The sequence below is a fragment of the Aethalodelphis obliquidens genome, unplaced genomic scaffold (assembly GCF_003676395.1).
Source record: "Aethalodelphis obliquidens isolate GAN/ISIS:26980383/991018 unplaced genomic scaffold, ASM367639v1 scaffold36, whole genome shotgun sequence".
In the NCBI taxonomy this organism is placed as follows: Eukaryota; Metazoa; Chordata; class Mammalia; order Artiodactyla; family Delphinidae; genus Aethalodelphis; species Aethalodelphis obliquidens.
In genome coordinates this window covers 8,147,809-8,166,399 of record NW_020837980.1, presented here as the reverse complement: position 1 = coordinate 8,166,399, position 18,591 = coordinate 8,147,809, and the positions used below count along the sequence as shown (strand labels likewise).

The following is an 18,591-nucleotide window of genomic DNA, read 5'->3' as shown; positions in this document are numbered from 1 at the left end:
GCCATGGCTCACGGGCCCAGCCGCTCCGCGGCATGTGGGATCCTCCCGGACCGGGGCACGAACCCGTGTCCCCTGCATCGGCAGACGGACTCTCAACCACTGCGCCACCAGGGAAGCCCACCACTCTCTTTTATCCACTGGTTTCTGGACCTAGTAATGAAAAGACAAATGGCCCAAATCACAAGTTAAACAGAATGTGGATAGATTAGTAGATTTGGCCAAGAAAAGAAATAAAAACAAATACACAGAATTAAAAGAAAAGGAGACTGAGGGAGAGAGTCAGCAGAGGGAAAATTCTATTGACCCATGACTGGGCTTAAGCAGCCCATGAGGTGTACCTCTAAGGCAAGTTAATTGATCCTGGCAGATGAGTCCACTTGGACATCTCAGTAAGACCTCCCAAACTTCCAAAGAATAAACTGCAAAAGCTAGTAACACGACTCCGTACAAATATAGAATGAACATGTGTCAAAAATTTATTTCGTTCATTAATGAGGGAGACAACATGAGAATAAAGCTGATTCCAGAAATTATAGGAGAGACAGAAGTATTTGTAGTCAGCGAAAGAGGGAATGCAGAAACAAGATGGCAAAGTTATTTTGCATAATTATTTAAACGAAAGTTTAAATTGACGTATTTCTCAAATAGAAAGACCATTTTGACTTGGGGCCTTTGCAGATCCTTGTTATTATTCAAGAAGGAGTGTGATAGAGATTGTGTGACACTTGATTTAACGGCTAATGAATGTGTTGCACTAGCACCACGAGAATGGAAGAGACTAATTGCCTTCCAAGAGTTTATCAGGTAGTGGAGACAGGTACTGCAGAGACCTCTCTAATAGATGATAGATTTTATAACCTACCTAATAAAGAAACAAAGTGTTCTGGAAGGTTAGAAAATAGAGCTAGTAGTTCTTTTAGTATAGGACAGTTCACAGTGGACAGACAATATTTTACTTGTTGAAAAAATATTTGAATAACTTAATTCTGGCTGACATTCACTGAGTATTGTCTTTGTGGCAGGTACCACTTTAAGCACTTTATATGTTTGAAGTTGTGGAATGTTTACAAAACCTCTTCATATTGGTAGTATTATCATTGCTGTTTTCCTGATGGTGCTGCTGAAGCACAGAGAGGTTAAGCAACTTGCCCGAGGTCACACAGCTAGTAAGTAGCATAGCTGGGATTTGAAACTGGGCAGTCTCCTCCAATCAGGACTTTTAACCACCATGCTCTGCTGCCAAGGAAGGAAGGGAGTTACAGAAGGAAGTGGAATCAGGGAACTCTGCATGAAAGAGGTGGCCTTTATACTAAGTCTTTCTGTAAGAACAAAATCCTGTGTAAGAGAGTAATACTTTTTTTCAAAAATGGCAGGAATATGTCTGCAACATCCGATGTCCCATATCATTGGTGTTTTTCACTAGTGTCACAACTCCCACTGAGAGGGTTTATGGGAAATTTGGAAAGTCAGTGAAGAGCAAAGAAATAGATTACAGCAATTCACCATCACAGGTCTAGATGGTAATCTCCTGGAAGGCAGTCCTAAGGTTCTGTTCATTTTTTTCTCTAATATCTTGATTTTACTTAAGTTCTATTCATTTTTGTACTCTCAGTTCCAGGAGATAAGAAAAAATTTTGTATTATGTACACATCTGTGTCACAAAGTAAGTAACCAGAATTTTCTGATATCAGGCAAATTTTCTTTCTTTTTTTTCTGTTTAATATTTTTTTTATTGAAGTATAGTTGATTTACAATGTTGTGTTAGTTTCAGGTGTACAGCAAAGTGATTCAGTTTTATATATATATATATATATATATATATATATATATATCCATTTTTTCAGCTTCTTTTCCCTTAAAGGTTATTACAGAGTATTGAGTATAATTCCCTGCGCTATACAGTAGGTCCTTTTTGGTTATCTATTTTATATATAATAGTGTGAATATGTTAATCCCAAACTCCTAATTTATCCCTCCCCCCACTTCTCCTTTGGTAACCATAAGTTTATTTCTTATGTCTGTGGATCCATTTCTGTTTTGTGTATAAATTCATTTGTATCTTTTTTTTTAGATTCTACATTTAAGTGTTATCATATGATATTTGCCTTTCTCTATTTGGCTTACTTCACTTACTATGTTCACCTCTAGGTCCACCCACAGGTAACTTTTCAATAATCAAATGCAGCGCTGTCAGATGGAGCTTACTGTGATGGCGAAAATGTTCTATATTCTGCTCTGTTCAATAGAGTCGCCACCAGCCATGTGGCTATGGAGCCCTTGAAATGTGGCGCATGTGACTGAGGAATGGAATTTTAAAAAGTCTTATTTTAATTAATTTAAATTTAAATAACCACATATGGGCAGCATATATAATCATAGGAGTTCAATTTTTTCCAAAACCTCCGGTGTGGTTCCAGATAATGAGTGGTATGCAGATTGGTCAGTTGGTGTCTTAATATTCACAGCTTTGTGGGCTAATGTATAACAGGCAGGATCTGCTCTCAAGCTGGAAGTGGCTTGCCGTAGCAGTTTCCTCAAGTTTAGGAAATATAAAGCTGGAATGATATACTTGTGGTCATATTTAATTAATTCTTACCACTTAGGAAAATATTCTTAAAAATAGACAGCACTTCAGATATTATGGGTCCACAGGAGACTTAGAAATCACTCCCAAACCTGGAAGAGATATAGATTCTCAGGGATCTCAGTTGCACTGTGGATTCTTTTTTTTTTTTTTTTTAATAAATTTATTTATTTTTGGCTGCGTTGGGTCTTCGTTGCTGCGCAGGGGCTTTCTCTAGTTGCAGTAAGCGGGGTCTACTCTCCATTGCAGTGCGCCAGCTTCTCATGGTGGTGGCTTCTCTTGTTGCGGAGAACAGGCTCTAGGCACGCGGGCTTTAGTAGTTGTGGCATGCGGGCTCAGTAGTTGTGGCTCGCGGGCTCTAGAGCACAGTCTCAGTAGTTGTGGTGCATGGGCCTGGCTGATCTGCAGCATGTGGGATCTTCCCAGACCAGGGCTCGAACCTGTGTCCCCTGCATTGGCCGGTGGACTCTTAACCACTGCGCCACCAGGGAAGCCCAGCACTATGGATTCTGAGAGAGATTAAACTGCTAGAGTGTCTGTTCTGGAAGAGAACAGGCTGCATATAAAATGCTGTGAAGGAAGTTTCTAGGCTTGGATGTAATAGATTATTGAAGGATAGCTGAATTTCAATTTCTTAGTTTTCTATAATGGATTTCGACCGCCCATTGACATTGCAAGTCCGATATGGAAAAGCTCTATTTAAAACATGCATGTCTGTGTGTGTGTATGTGCGTGTGCGCACACACATACACACACAAGCACATGGCTTTATTTTGGAAATATTGGGAGTTAAAGAAAAGTAAAATTTGACTACTCAGAACTTCCATTGTTAATAATCTGGGTTTACTTTTCAGGCTTTTTCCTTTTCTCTTTATATATTTGAGATCATAGTATATATAATTTGCTTTTATTTGCTTTAAAAATTTAAAGATTATTTTTGTACTATTCTCGTTTTATCAGCTTTGGGTGTCCCCTGGCCTTTTTAGTTGTATTTGAGAGTTAACAGAAGATCAACTCCTCAGAACTGTGTGCTGCAGAAATGCCACCACAGCCTTTTGAGCTGCCAAAGAGCTTTATTAAGTCAACAAAACACTTTCTCAGCTTTGAGCTGCTGTGCAGCGGGATTCAACACAGACATTCCACTTGTCTGGATTTTCCATTTTGAGACTCATGTACATTAGAAAAATATGTAAGTTCTACCATTTTCTTGTTCTTATTTCCTTTATTTATGCTTTTATTGATAGCCATATTTTCTAAAATAAGAGGTATTCATAGACATAGGACTTTGGCTGGACATACAGAATATCTTCGAGGAAGGTGTTATAAAGTGTGTAATTTACTTTTAAAAACTTCAATGTAGTTGGCAGAATATTACGTATGCGCCAATTAGTTGAAGCTGCATTTCCAGGGGTGACCAGCTGCCCTGCTCTCCAGCATGTGTTCCAGGGTCGTTATCTAGCTCAGCACAGAAAAAGCCAGCTCTCTGCTATCCGAGCTCCGCCATCAACCTTGGCAAATTAGTATATTGGATGTTAAATATGAGTTTTTATTGCCAAAACTAGTGTCTGTTTAGTAAGAGTGTGGATGTGAGAAGCTGGTTCTCACTGGGGAAAAGAATACTCTCTCTCGATCTATGTATAGGCAAAATAATTTAGGGACCCCCTCTAGCTCAACTCACAATCAAAGGTGTGATAGGCTCCCCCCAGTGAGCCCTGCCTTTGTGTTATCCCTGAATCTAAGTGTGGGCTGGATTTACTGACTTGATTACAATGAATAGAATATGGCAGAAATGATGGGATATCACTTCCAAAATTAGCTTTAAAAAGACTTTGCTATTCTTGGTCTGTGTGTGTGTTTGTGTAAATTCTTCATTTTCTCTCCCACTTTCTCTTGGATTGCTCACCCTGGGGGAAGCCAACCGCCAAGTTGTGAGGCAGCCGTGCTGAGAGACCCATGTGGTGAGGGATGGAGGCCCGCCAGTAATCACGGGAGTGATCTTGGAAGTAGAACCACCCAGCTACACAGTTCCAGATTCCTCACCCGCAGAAACTGTGAGGTAATACATGTTTATTGATCTGGGCCTCTAACTCTCGGGGCGATTTGCTTCCCAGCAATACATAATTAATAAAGACAGATGCGTAAGACCTAAAGAAGCAGAAAGACACTACTTGGGGTGTCCGATATATTTTTGGCAATTATATAGCTAACGCTCGGAGTGCCTGCATTGTGCTAGGCAGTCAGTGTTCTGTGTACTTTACATATAGTAGTTCATTTAATCCTCACTTTGATCCTGTTATTATCACCATTTTACAGACAAAGACACTGCCACAGAGAGGTTAAGTCCAAGAGGCAGAGTTTAGAGGAAACCTCGGCCGTCTAGATCTTGGGTCCATGCTCTTAACTGCTCTGCTGTCCTGCTCCTCTTATGGTTAATTCTAGTGGGGAGAGTGAAGCAAGTTTGGTCGGAATAGGCAGGGGTCATTGCCATTATAGGCAGGGGCGGAGGAGGCATAAGCAGAAACAAGAAGTTGGAAAGGCTCCCTAAGGGCTAACTTTGACTTTACTAAGCATACTCTACGTGAATAAAATCACACCCCCACCCCCTTTCTCCCACTAAGAGCAACTAGCAGACTAGGAGGAAATCTGCCTGTTTTGGGAGCATTTTTCAAGAGACACAGAAAGCCTAAGTAGTAGATAAGGTAGATATGGCCATCAGTGCCGTTTTGTGATAATATCTTTTTTTTTTTTTCCGGCTGCGCCTTGCTGCTTGTGGGATTTTAGTTCCTTGACCAGGTATCGAACCAGGTCCCCGGCAGTAAAAGCACCTGAGTCGTTATCTAGCTCAGTTATCTAGCTCCGTTTTATCCCTGTGAAAATGTCTGTTTGCTCAAATAAATTAACATTTATTTTAATAAATGTTAAATACACAGACATTATCCCTGTGATAATGTCTGTTTGCTCAAATAAATTAACATTCCCATCCCAAATGACTCCCTCAGAAGAAATAAACTCATCAACAGATTGACCCATGCAACCTTCCTCCAGGATAAAACAAAATATATTATTGTGATTTTTTACAAATAATGGAGGTCATAGGCCATTTTGCTTTCTTTCTCTTCCTTTTCACAGTGACCTCCGTGCAACCATATGTGGCACTTAAAATAGCGTGAAGGGAGCAGGCACTCTGGGGTCTCAGCAGAGCCTCAGATTCATTCACGCCGGTCCTGTCCATGCAGACAGAGGCCACCAAGAAATCCCCCAGCATCTGTGCTATGAGCACTGCCACGTGATTGGCGAAAAAAAAAAATTCCCAGCACACTTTGGTTGTTGTTGACAAAAATGCTATATTGAAGATCAGGAAATGAAGCCCAGTTGAGTTGTCCCAGCAAGATAATGGTAGACAAAACCAATTATTGGAAAGAATTTTAAAGAAGGTGTAAGTATTGATGACTCCCTCTTATGACCTACGCAGTGCTGACTTATATCACAGGAGTCAGGATCATTCTACCCTTGTCCCAGTTTCACACCTGGCTGCCGATTTTCAGGACTAGAAGTTCTTGTCTGAGAAACCTCCTCTCTCCCATAACACAACAAAGCTGAATCTGTTGATTTGGGTATGTGGAGAAGGCGCAGGTTTTACGGAGAGTGATCCATTATTCAACTCCGTGTGCTAGTTACTTTGTGAGTAGTTTTATGGGGGAAAAGTCATGGCGAATAAGTGATTGCATTTTGCATATCATAAAAAACAAGAAGGCGGGTGGAATACTTACGTAACACAACACTAACACTGATTCTTACCTGCCAGGCGGGAAAAATAAAAACATGTTTGTCTTGCAAACTAATCAGAGCTCTGGTTCAAGTATTTATGATTGCACATTTGGGAGGAATGAAATTTCTCTTCCATTTTAAAAATATGGGTATGTGTTCTATTTGGTGTTCTAGTATATAATATGGAAACATGAACCACTTGAGGGCTTGTTTTTGAAAGTATACCCCAGGCTGATATATAAAATATAAATGGCTCAGTCACTAGAGCCATACACAGCCTCCTCTTGGAGAAAGAACCTAAACTTTGGGTTTACATAGTTATTGGAACACCCTACCACTGCCACTCATTGCCACAGTCATACCCTTGACCTTGTTTTTTTTTTTTTTTTTTGCGGTACGTGGGCCTCTCACTGTTGTGGCCTCTCCCGTTGCAGAGCACAGGCTCCGGACGCGCAAGCCCAGCGGCCATGGCCCACGGGCCCAGCCGCTCCGCTGCATGTGGGATCTTCCCGGACCAGGGCACAAACCCGTGTCCCCTGCATCGGCAGGCAGACGCCCAACCACTGCGCCACCAGGGAAGCCCGACCTTGTTTTTAACAATAGCCAGAGCCCTGTCGAATCCCAAATTCTGGATTCCACTCTGACTGTCATCTTCTACCCCACCTTCACCGTTCTTTCACTCCACCAGCATCTCCCATCCACTGATTCTGTTACTGTTGCATCGTCCTGTATCCCCTCACTGACATCCTATGTTTCCTCTCTGCCCAGGCTAACTCCCGTGTCCATCAGCAGAGTCACTGCTTTGCACACACTCTCAGAACCACTGACTCCTCATGTCTCATATCAAACTTGTTTGGATAAACCACAACCCTAGTTAACTCCAATTTTCCATTGACTCTGTGCTTATACCCACGCAGCTAAAAATCATGCAGCTGTGCTAGCTGGTCTCACGTGAGATTTGGGACAACGAACCTTCGTGCTGACTCTCATACTGTCCAGCAAGCATACTGTGCTTCCCTAATCCAGTCTCTCTCATGCTTTCTCCTAGGTTCTGTTATACGTTTCCCTCTCTCCTCAAACTTCCAACACTATTTCCCTTTGCTGAGATAATCGAAACAATCAGAAGAAAACATTCACCACCCCTCCCCTGTACCCACCTACCTGCATCTGGGCCCAAACTCAGTACCTTCCCAGTCCTGGGGATAGGCTGTCTCTGTGGCTAGCCCTTACCGGCTACTAGGCCTCCTTCTCTGATACATGGTCACCCACAATTTCCACCATTCCCAACTCTCTCTCCTGCAATCTCAGTTTTTCCCTCTACGTCAGATTATTCCCATAAACATGCAAGCATACTCTTATTTCTTCCAACTAAAAGAAACCCAAAGCACTAGGCTCCCTTGACTCCATTTCCTTCTCTGCTATTGTCTATCTCTATCTTTCCTTTCATAGCAAACTCTTTTTCTTTTTAAACAGCTTCATTGAGGTAGAATTAACATACAAAACCTCAGCACATGCTTAATGCATACAGTTTGATGAGTTCGGACATATGCCTACACCTGTGACACCATCCCCATTATCAAGGCAATAATTATATCCATTACCTCCAAAAGTTTCCTTATGTCTCTTTGCTCTTTTTTTTTTAATGGTCAGAATACTTAACACAAGATCTACCTCTTAACAAACTTTTAAGTGCACTATATAATTTTGTTAACTATAAGCACAATATTGTACAGCAATCACAGTGAACTCTTTTTCTTAAAAATTAATTAATTAATTTATGGCTGCGTTGGGTCTTCGTTGCCGCACGCTGGCTTTCTCTAGTTGCAGTGAGTGGGGGCTGCTCTCCATTGCGGTGCGCTGACTTCTCATTGCGGTGGCTTTCCTTGTTACGGAGCACGGACCCTAGGTGCTCAGGCTTCAGTAGTCGTGGCTCCCGTGCTCTAGTGCGCAGGCTCAGTAGCTGTGGCGCAGGGCACTTAGTTGCCCCACAGCACGTGGGATCTTCCCGAGCCAGGGATCGAACCCATGTCCCTTGCAGTGGCAGGTGGATTCTTAACCACTGCACCACCAGGGAGGTCCCCAATCAGTGAATTCTTAAGAAGCAGGATCAATACTCAGTCTCTAATTTCTCTCCTCCTGTTCACTTTTAAACACATTATAATTGTCAACTTAAAAAAAAAAAAAAGCACAACGTGAGGGCTGTTAAGTTTTATTGGGGGCTTGCTGAGGACTATAGCCCGGGAGCCTCTCAGGTAGCTTGAGGAACTGCTCCAAAGGGGTGCGGGGGGAGGTCAGTATGTATGTGATTTTGGTGAAGGGGTTACGTGCAACCAAGCACAGATCTCGGTAGAAGGTTGCTGCTGGTCACGAGGAGCAGGTGTCTCTGTTAATGATTTTAGTGCTTTTCTAGGTATGAGAAGATGCAAGACATTGGGTTCATAAAATTTTCTCCTGAAAATAACTACCTGAAGGCCTGTTCTGCCAGTTTTCCCCAGAGCACAGAGTGCCTCATTCCTGATCTCTGCCCTGAACTCCTTTCAGGGTGTGTTAAAGGTCAGTGACTGCAGTGGCTAGTGACTTCATTCTTGTAGAACTAGATGGTGAGCAACATTCTTTCATTCGCAAAATGAAATTGCTCTTTTCAAGATTACCACCTACCTGCTCCTTTATGGCTAATCCCAAATCATGTCCTAGTCCTCATTTTACCTGACTGATCAGCAGTTGATCACTTTGTCTTGCTTGAAACTTTCCCCACCTGGCTTTGAGGACATCACATTTACTGGATTTTCCTCCTTCTACCTTCCTTTTTTTTAAAAAAATATTTGTTTATTTATTTATTTGGCTGCCTCGGATCTTAGTTGTGGCATGTGGGCTCCTCGCGGTGTGTGGACCTCTCTCTAGTTGTGGTGCATGGGCTCTAGAGCGCGTGGGCTCAGTCGTTGTAGCGCACGGGCTCAGCTCCCCCACAGTATGTGGGATCTTAGTCCCCTGACGAGGGACCAAACCCGAGTCCCCTACATTGGAAAGCGGACTCTTAACCACTGGACCACAAGGGAAGTCCCCCTTCTACCTTTCTGCTGCTCTTTTTCAGTCTCTTTTGCTGGTTCCTCCTCATCCCATTACCCATACTGATCAATGTTGACATGTCCTAGGTCTCAGGCCTTGGACTTCTCTTTCCCATCTGCCTTCGCTTCCTGGGTGAGCTCAATAGGTCCCACAGACTTATATGCCACCTTTATGCTGAGGACTCCCTGTTTTGTTTTGTTTTTTAAATTTAATTAATTAATTTATTTTTGGCTGCTTGGGTCTTCGTTTCTGTGCGAGAGCTTTTCTCTAGTTGCGGCAAGTGGGGGCCACTCTTCATCGCGGTGCTCAGGCCTCTCGTTGCGGGGCACAAGCTCCAGACGCGGAGGGTCAGTAGTTGTGGCTCATGGGCTTAGTTGCTCCACGGCATGTGGGATCTTCCCAGACCAGGGCTCGAACCCGTGTCCCCTGCATTGGCAGGCGGACTCTCAACCACTGCACCACCAGGGAAGCCCCAGGACTCCCTGTTTTATACTATCTCCAACCCAAACCTCTCCCCTGAATCCAGACCATGTACTCAACTGCCTATTTGACAACCTCCACTTGAATATTTAATATTTATTTATTTATTTATTTTTGCGGTACGCGGGCCTCTCACTCTTGTGGCCTCTCCCGTTGTGGAGCACAGGCTCTGGACGCGCAGGCTCAGCGGCCATGGCTCATGGGCCCAGCCGCTCAGCCGCATGTGGGACACGAACCCGTGTCCCCTGCATCGGCAGGCGGACTCTCAACCACTGCGCCACCAGGGAAGCCCCAAATATTTAATATTTAATAGGATCTTAGACTCAACCTTCTGAAACTGAGCTCCTGATACTCATCCCTCCCTCTACGACGTCTCAATTAATCGCAGCTACATTCCTCCAGTTGCTCAGGTCAAAATCTTGAAGTCATTCTTGAGTCTTCTGTTAGTCTCATGCCAGCATATCCTGTCTCATCTAACAGCATCTATCTACCTATCTACCTCTCTGTCTATCTACCTATCTGGCTATCTATTCATCTATCTATCTATCATCATCTGTCCATCTCTCTATGACTTCTTGTCATTATTTCTCCTCCTGGATTCTTGTTATAAACATCTAACTAATCTCACTGTTTCTACCCTTGACTCCTTTCAGTTTATTCATTTATTCAGAGCACATACCTGCTCTCCTTAAAATCCTTCAACGGCTTCCTACCTTGCTTAGAGTAAAAGCCAATGTTCTTCTATAACCCAAAGATCTTACATGATTAGTTTTCCCCATTAATGCTCTGACCTCATTTCCTATTACCCTCCTCTATCCTTTTCACTCCAGTCACACAGGCCTCCTTGCTGTTTCTCAAACATGCCAGGCAAACTTGCACCTCAGGACCTTTGCACTTGCTTTTCTGCCTGGATGCATTTTCTCAGGTATCTCCTGGCTAGCCTCTTCACTTGCTCCAGGTCTTTATTCAAATTCAGCCCTAGGTAAGCCCTCCTTTGGCTACCCTATCTACGATTGCAGCCTTCCCTCCAAACTCATTCTTCACATTATATTTATTTGTCTTTCTTCAGCATTTATCAGACTAGCATGCTATGTATTTTTCGTCAATTATGTTAATTTTGTCTCCTTTGGTAGGAAGTAAGCTCTATGAGAGCAGGAAGTTTGCCTATTCACAGTGTATCCCAGCATTAGGATGTGCCTGACACATACCAAGTACTTGATATCTGTAGAATGAATGAATTATAACAGTGATGAACATGATGAAAATATACAGCCTGACAAGGCATACACAATGTTGCTTACTTTTATACAAATTGTTGATAACTATTGTTAAAAAATAGTTATTTTGGGGCTTCCCTGGTGGCACAGTGGTTGGGAGTCCGCCTGCCGATGCAGGGGACACGGGTTCGTGCCCCGGTCCGGGAGGATCCCACATGCTGTGGAGTGGCTGGGCCCGTGGGCCATGGCCGCTGAGCCTGCGCGTCCGGAGCCTGTGCTCTGCAACGGGAGAGGCCACAACAGTGAGAGGCCCGCGTACCGCAAAAAAAAAAAAAAAAAAAGTTATTTTATTCTCAATATTCCCACATCATCAAAGTAGCGTTCTGTACTCAGACAACAGTTAAAACTCTAGAATTGTGAACTGCTACAAAAATGTGTGATTTTTTTTTAACTTTAGGAAACGCCCACTGTGATTTTTTTAAAATTATGGTATAAAGTATTATCACTCATGATATACTGAGTACATGATAATTATCACAAAATAAAGCATAAGATAGGTTTATTGATTTCTAGGTCATTGCATTTCAACTGATGACCAGCAGAGGGAACTGCTGATCCACATTTTTTACCCCTATGTATTAAAAAGCGCTAAACTAAGGGGCAGGTTTCAATGATGTAAATGACATTATCTTACAAATCTACATAACATGGTAATGAATCAGCCACCAAAATAGAATGACTTGAGTTTTCAAAATCTATTATTTTTTCTCTTTTTTATTCATTTATTTAAACTGATGATCTTGTACATGAATACAGTACAAAAAATATAAAGAAATAACTAAATCTCTTCTCTACCCGTTTCTTACCCCCCAGATTATCATTTTTCTCTAGTTTTTTCTGTAACTATGTATACCTATGTTTTGCTTTGGTTTGTACTGTATGTATATTTTAAAATCAGAAATTGAATAAACACTGTTCTTCACATTAGGGTTGATTTATAACTTGAGCACATAATTTTGGGATTCCATATCAGTCCTTAGAGAACCTCTTTCTTTTAAACAGTTGTATTTTATTGTAAGGTGTGAATAAACTCTAATTTATATAACCAGTCCTTATTGAAGGATGCAAAGGTTGTTTTCAATATGTTGTCATTTCAAACAAAACTGTAATAAATATATTTTAACATTTATCTTTGTAAATATGTGCAAGTATATCTCTAGTATAACCTCCTAGAAAAACCTGGTAGTCATGTGAAAAATAATGAAGGTGGAGTCCTATTTCCCTATATACCAAGATAAATTCTAAATGTATTGACTCATGAAAGTACTAGAAAAGAACACGGGAGAATGATTTATGATTTTGGAGTCAGGAAGGACTTTCTAAGTCTAACAAAAACTCAGAAGGGGGCTTCCCTGGTGGCGCAGTGGTTGGGAGTCCGCCTGCCGATGCAGGGGACGCGGGTTCGTGCCCCGGTCCGGGAGGATCCCACATGCCGTGGAGCGGCTGGGCCCGTGAGCCATGGCCGCTGAGCCTGCGTGTCCGGAGCCTGTGCTCCGCAACGGGAGAAGCCACAACAGTGAGAGGCCCACGTACCGCAAAAAAAAAAAAACAAAAAAAAAAAACAAAAAAAAACTCAGAAGCCACACAGAAAAGATAGAAATCTGAGTTTATTTTTTTAAAATATGCGTGGCAAAAATACCATAAAAGTAGAAATGACGAATTGTACAAATGCATTCCTAACACATAAAATACAAAGAACTACATTTCTTCATACGTAAAGAGCTTTTGTAAATTGGTAAAATCAAGCCCGTATTGAAAAATGACCAAAGAATACGAACAAATAGAACCTAGAATTGGAAACACAAATAGCTTTAAACACATGAAGCCATATTCATAAGGAGAGAAATGCAAACTGAAATGAGGAGATGCCATGTTTCACTTCTCAGGTTGGCAAAGATCAACACATTGCTTTGATGAGGGTGTGGGGAATCAAACAGGCTCGCAGATTGTTGGTGAGATGATAAACTGATACAATTGCTATGGAAACCAGTGTAGCAACAGCTATCCCAATTTTCAACAGAAAGTTTGTGGAGTGTTTTGTTTTTGTTTTGTTTTTTAAGTCAAATCTCTTTCTTTGAATTAGCTGCATGTACTTAACCAGAAGGAAAGGCTACCAGAGTTTAAAAATAAAAACAAAATATTTTAAGGGAGGTATTATGCCCTTTGTGTAATGTGGATGACAGCCATATTGGGCTATGGAAATTAACATGACAACAAAAAGAATCTCTGAGTGTATATCAGTCAGGGTCCCTTAGGAAACAGATGGCACAGTTTTTTAAAGGGGAGGCTGAAAAGAATTTTGATCATGATCGTGTGGGCAAGGTTAAGGGAAATAATAAGGAGTGGGGAGTGCCACGTGGTGCTGGGTCGTGGCTCTAGGGAGCCATCAGCATCCCAGCAAGGGCCAAGGGAGGGAAGATGTTCAGAACCAAGTGAGGGCTGTCACTTTAGGAGAGGGCTGCCTGACAGGAGCTGTGGAAAAGCATGGACCACTGTCAGACAGACCTGGCAGGGTGGGATCCAGGAGAAAAATGTCCCGAGCTCTTTCTGCTCAGCCCATCTATTTTCTGCTGGTGCCTTGTACTGGCCAAGTTCAACGGGAAATCAGAGGGCAGGGGAGCCAGACTGACGCTGTCCATAGCGGTCAGTCTGCTGGGAAACTGAATGAGGACGAGTAGGTCTTGCTTTATTTCAGGAGCGTAAATCTGGGAGGGCAACAGATGATTGTCATTCAGCTAATACACACCTTGTAATATCTTCAGGGCCTCACTCTATTTTAACCTCCCTCCAAAAAGATATTGCCGAGTTTCTTCCAAAGTATTCTCTTCTGGGCTCCTCCTTTTCGGAATGGAACCCATATATCCCTAAAATTCCCAGTCCTTTTCTTTCTGGGATAGTATCTTGATGAAAATTGGCTTCCTGAAGACACTGCCTTTGCTTATTAAGGTTTAATTAACAGAAAGCAGTTTAAAGACAATGATACCTAGAATCTAAGGGAGCTACTATAAGAAATAGTCATTAAAAAAAAAGGAAATAGTGAATTTTACACACAGCAGGTTTTTTTTTTTTTTTTGCGTTACGCGGGCCTCTCACTGCTGTGGCCTCTCCCGTTGCGGAGCACAGGCTCCGGACGCGCAGGCTCAGCGGCCATGGCTCACGGGCCCAGCCGCTCCGCGGCGTGTGGGATCTTCCTGGACCGGAGCACGAACCCGTGTCCCCTGCATCGGCAGGCAGACGCTCAACCACTGCGCCACCAGGGAAGCCCTATAGAACAGGTTTTGAAAAATAAAATGTATGTATGTTTGGCCATGCCTCTCATGAAGGAGGATTCTGCTATCTGGCCAAGTTCAACAGGAAATCAGAGGGCAGGGGAGCCAGACTGATGCTGTCCATAGAGGTCAGTCTGCTGGGAAACTGAATGAGGACGAGTAGGTCTTGCTTTATTTCAGGAGCGTAAATCTTTCCTGAAATTCTCTTTCCTTCCTTCTCTTCTTCCAATAGTGCTTCTCTTCCCCTCCAATCCAGTTTCGGTTAGATAAAATGAGTCCCTTAGATCAACCAGAGATTAATTCCAGAGATCCAGCTACTGGCTAATGTCTAACAACATTAAAGATTGCATTAGAGGGACTTCCCTGGAGGTCCAGTGGTTAAGACTCCATGCTTTCACTGCAGGGGGCATGGGTTTAATCCTTGGTCAGGGAACTAAGATCCCATGTGCTGAGCAGCACGCCAAAAAAAAAAAAGAAATTCGTTAAAAAATTTTTAAAAAGACTGCATTAGAGAGAAGGGGATATATGTTATTTGAATAGATTTTTTTTTTTTTACCTATTTACACAACAAGATTTAATTTCCTTGAAATGTAATTTTGAAGAGTTGGGGATGGCATTTCTTAAAGGTTCTCTAATTATAGCAAGACAGAGAGTTGTTTTCAGGTCTGGCAATACCAGGGGCCCTGTCTGGTCAACCTACCTTAAAGGGAAATGACTTGGCAAGGAAACATGTTATCCATCCTACGTGCAGTATATCCAAAAGCCAAAGCCCCATCTTGGCTCTTTTGGGGTAAAGTCTGCATTTTATCCCTTTGTACTCCCTCCCCTGTTAACAAAGCATGTTTTCGGGGCTGGAGAAGCTGTTTAGTTATATGCAAATACTATGTCACTTTACATAAGGAACTTGAGCTTCCACAGATTTGGGTATCCAAGCGGGTCCTAGAACCAATCCCCCATGGATACCCAGAGGCGACTGTATTCTGTTAGAATCAGCCCAAGGCAAACAATAAAAAGTGATGAAATAAATAAGTGATAAATAATAAGTGATGAAATAACATGTTTATTCAATTCATTGCAGAGCCATTGGAATTTATTCAGATTATTCCTGAATAAATTCAGGTTACTCGTTTCACTGCTCTGAGAAACATCAGGTATGAAACACTCATTTGGAGGAGGAAGAAAGAGTAGAGTTTGCCAGACAGGTGATACAGTCTAGTGGATTCAGAATTTGAATATTATTTCTGGCTCTGCCACTGGCTTCCTTTATGACTAGGAGGAAAATCTCTCTGGGTGTTGCTAGTTTTAGTATCTGTGGATTGATAAGAAGATCACAAGCGTGGATGTTATAAGAGAGTTCATTTCATGGGAAATTAAACAGGGCAAGTCTAATGAGAGGAGTGGGTTAATTAGTTATTTCTGGCACTATTTTGTGCTTTAAGAGGACATTTAATATCCGAATAAATACACTGAGTTTCAGAAAGTGTATCATACATATGTTATCTCATTTAATCCTTGCAGTAAACTCAGGAGGTCATTCATAATATTGATGCAATTTTGCAGACGAAGAAACTGAGGCACAGAGAATTAAATATCAATACTTTGTCACAATGTATGGACACCAAGGGGGGACAGTGGAGGGGGCGTGGTGGGATGAATTGGGAGATTGGGATTGACATATATACACGAATATGTGTAAAACAGATAACTAATAAGAACCTGCTGTATAAAAAATAAATAAAATAAAATTCAAAAAAATATAGAATTTTTTTTATAATGTACTATCAGAGACCACTTTGGGTAGTCAATGTTTTCCCTAGTGGGCAGAAGGGCTAGGATTTGGCCCAGGTCATTTGAAACTAGAGCCCCAGTTCTTAAGTACTACACTTCTTCTCCCTCTTGCCTGGTGACAGAAATGATGACGACCCTCAGGCATAGGAGCATATATAAAAATCTCGATATTCCAAAAATAGATTTTCAGAGCACCCTATGCAGAGTGGGGGAAGAGAGAAAAGAGGGGAGAAGTAGGAAATCACCGATGCTAAGGTCTGTGAAGCGTGTGATTAGGGACTGCAGAGGTCGGGCTGGGGAAGCACCACAGGTAGTAAGTAAACCTACCAGTTTGAGAACAAAATGTTCCAGTTATGATGCTTCGGGTTGTACATTGGAACCCTGATTCTGGTTTGCTTTTCTGTTTGTTTGTTTTGTGGTGGGTTTGTTTTGTTCTGTTTTTAAGATGCTTGTCACAGCTGAATATCATTTCCTTGGATGGGAAATGGCGTTATATGAGGTTTCGTTTATTTCTGAATCTGCCTGTGTCCTCCCTACTTAAACTTACATTTTTTGCACTATTCCACCCCCTCCCACCTATTTCACGGTTCCATCAGGCTGTTTACCCAGTGCTGCCAAAACAACAAGCTTAATCTCACCACTAGGCTTTACTCAGTCTCGCCCCACCTCACAGGTGTGTCCAAGCCCCTGTTATGCAAAATAATGTATTATTTAAAGCCCAGCTTATGTCCCACCTACAATACTTTATAATGGCTTCTCAACCCACGTTGAACTCACCCTATCCTGACGTCCCTTGGAGCTTAACGTACCACTCATCTACTTCTTTGCTCATTTACTGCAGTTTCCATAATTTATATGCTATGTCTTCCAAACCAGATAGGGTCCCATAAAAGACGCAATAATTAATAGCATTAATCTTCGAGAAACCATACGGCATTTGGCCCAATAGAAACATATGAAATTTAATTTAAAAAGTGACTTTTCGGGCTTCCCTGGTGGCACAGTGGTTGAGAGTCTGCCTGCCGATGCAGGGGGACGCAGGTTCATGCCCCGGTCCGGGAGGATCCCACGTGCCGCGGAGCGGCTGGGCCCGTGAGCCATGGCCGCTGAGCCTGCGCGTCCGGAGCCTGTGCTCCGCAACGGGAGAGGCCGCAACATACGCCCGTGAGCCTCGCCGAACCCGAGAGACAGGTGTAGCTGGTGAGTGGCTTCCCTCTTCTCCAGCCTTTGTGCCTCACCTCGCTCCGTACCACCTGGCAGACGTTAGCTCCACCCACATCATCTGATCTGCAGGCCTCTCTCTCCATTTCCAGTTCTCAGAAGACGGTTCTTGGATGCTGGTGAAGGCAAGTGAAAATAAGGTGGTGAGTTTTCCCGGAGCAAATAATGAAACTTTGGCTGATGGTGGCTCTTAGTCATCGAAAGTCAAGAAAATCCTCCCCTAAACAGGGAAAAGCAACCCCAGATGTAGCTACTTTGTTGTCTCCAGTTCAATGTGTTTGTTGTGAATGAGACAAGCCTCCAAACTTGATACACGGAGGTTCAACAGAGCTCACTGAAGATTTGCAACAACTGTAGGGAAAAAACCCAAAACACTGACAACATTGGGAGAAAAGATGAGTAGCTGAAAGCGATAAAGCTAGCTTCCCCAAAAACGTTTTTTTGGAAACAAATCCCAGAATTGTTTTCAGAGGGGTAAAGCACTGAGTTGTTGTCTCTAGCCTTGGTCATTTGGAATGTGTGTTAGTAGAAAGTGGTTATGTGGTTTTGTAGACTGTCAGAATGTGGGAACACCCGAGTTCTTGGCGTTAGAGATATATCATAGGTTTTTTCCTGGTCTCTGAGAAGAAAACCAGACTTCTTATAATAAGGACTGAAACAGAAGAACACAGTTTTCAGAAGCATAATCTGTGACTGTCCTATTTCAGGAATGGTTCCAATATGAGATGTTTATAAGCTTGGTATGACCCAGCCAAGGAGCTTAATATAACAAGGTTAAGTGAGTGGTGGGAGGAGATGCTTCCAGTCTCACCAGCTTGCAATTATTAGAAATGAAAAAGGTTTGTAGATGGCAGACTCACTGAGCATTTACTAAATCTGGGACTTGTGGTTTGCAAATCATTTTGATTAACAGCTGCTACCATCTATCTAGAGAGGGTGGGAAAAAGTGTTATTATTTTATCACATTATATACCAGTCACAAAGAGACTAAAAACAGTGATTTGGCAAATATAAAGTTTACTGGTTAAGTAGAAATCCATGCTCTGCTCTCCCACTGGTCTCCCTAAAGATGAGTTTCCTGGGAACATCTCAGTGAACAGATGTTTCTTCTTATGTGTCAATAAAGAGTTTACTGGCA

The 18,591-nt window shown here is 42.4% G+C and overlaps 1 protein-coding gene across 1 annotated transcript; it reads right to left on the bottom strand.

The window, feature by feature from the left end:
- Positions 1 to 15,185: 15,185 nt before the first annotated feature.
- On the bottom strand, positions 15,186 to 17,539 carry LINC02909 (long intergenic non-protein coding RNA 2909). Its single transcript, XM_027129232.1, is given in 3 exon segments — positions 15,186 to 15,270; positions 15,623 to 15,753; positions 17,471 to 17,539. Coding segments are annotated over 3 exon segments (285 nt in total).
- Between the last annotated feature and the right edge of the window lie 1,052 nt (positions 17,540 to 18,591).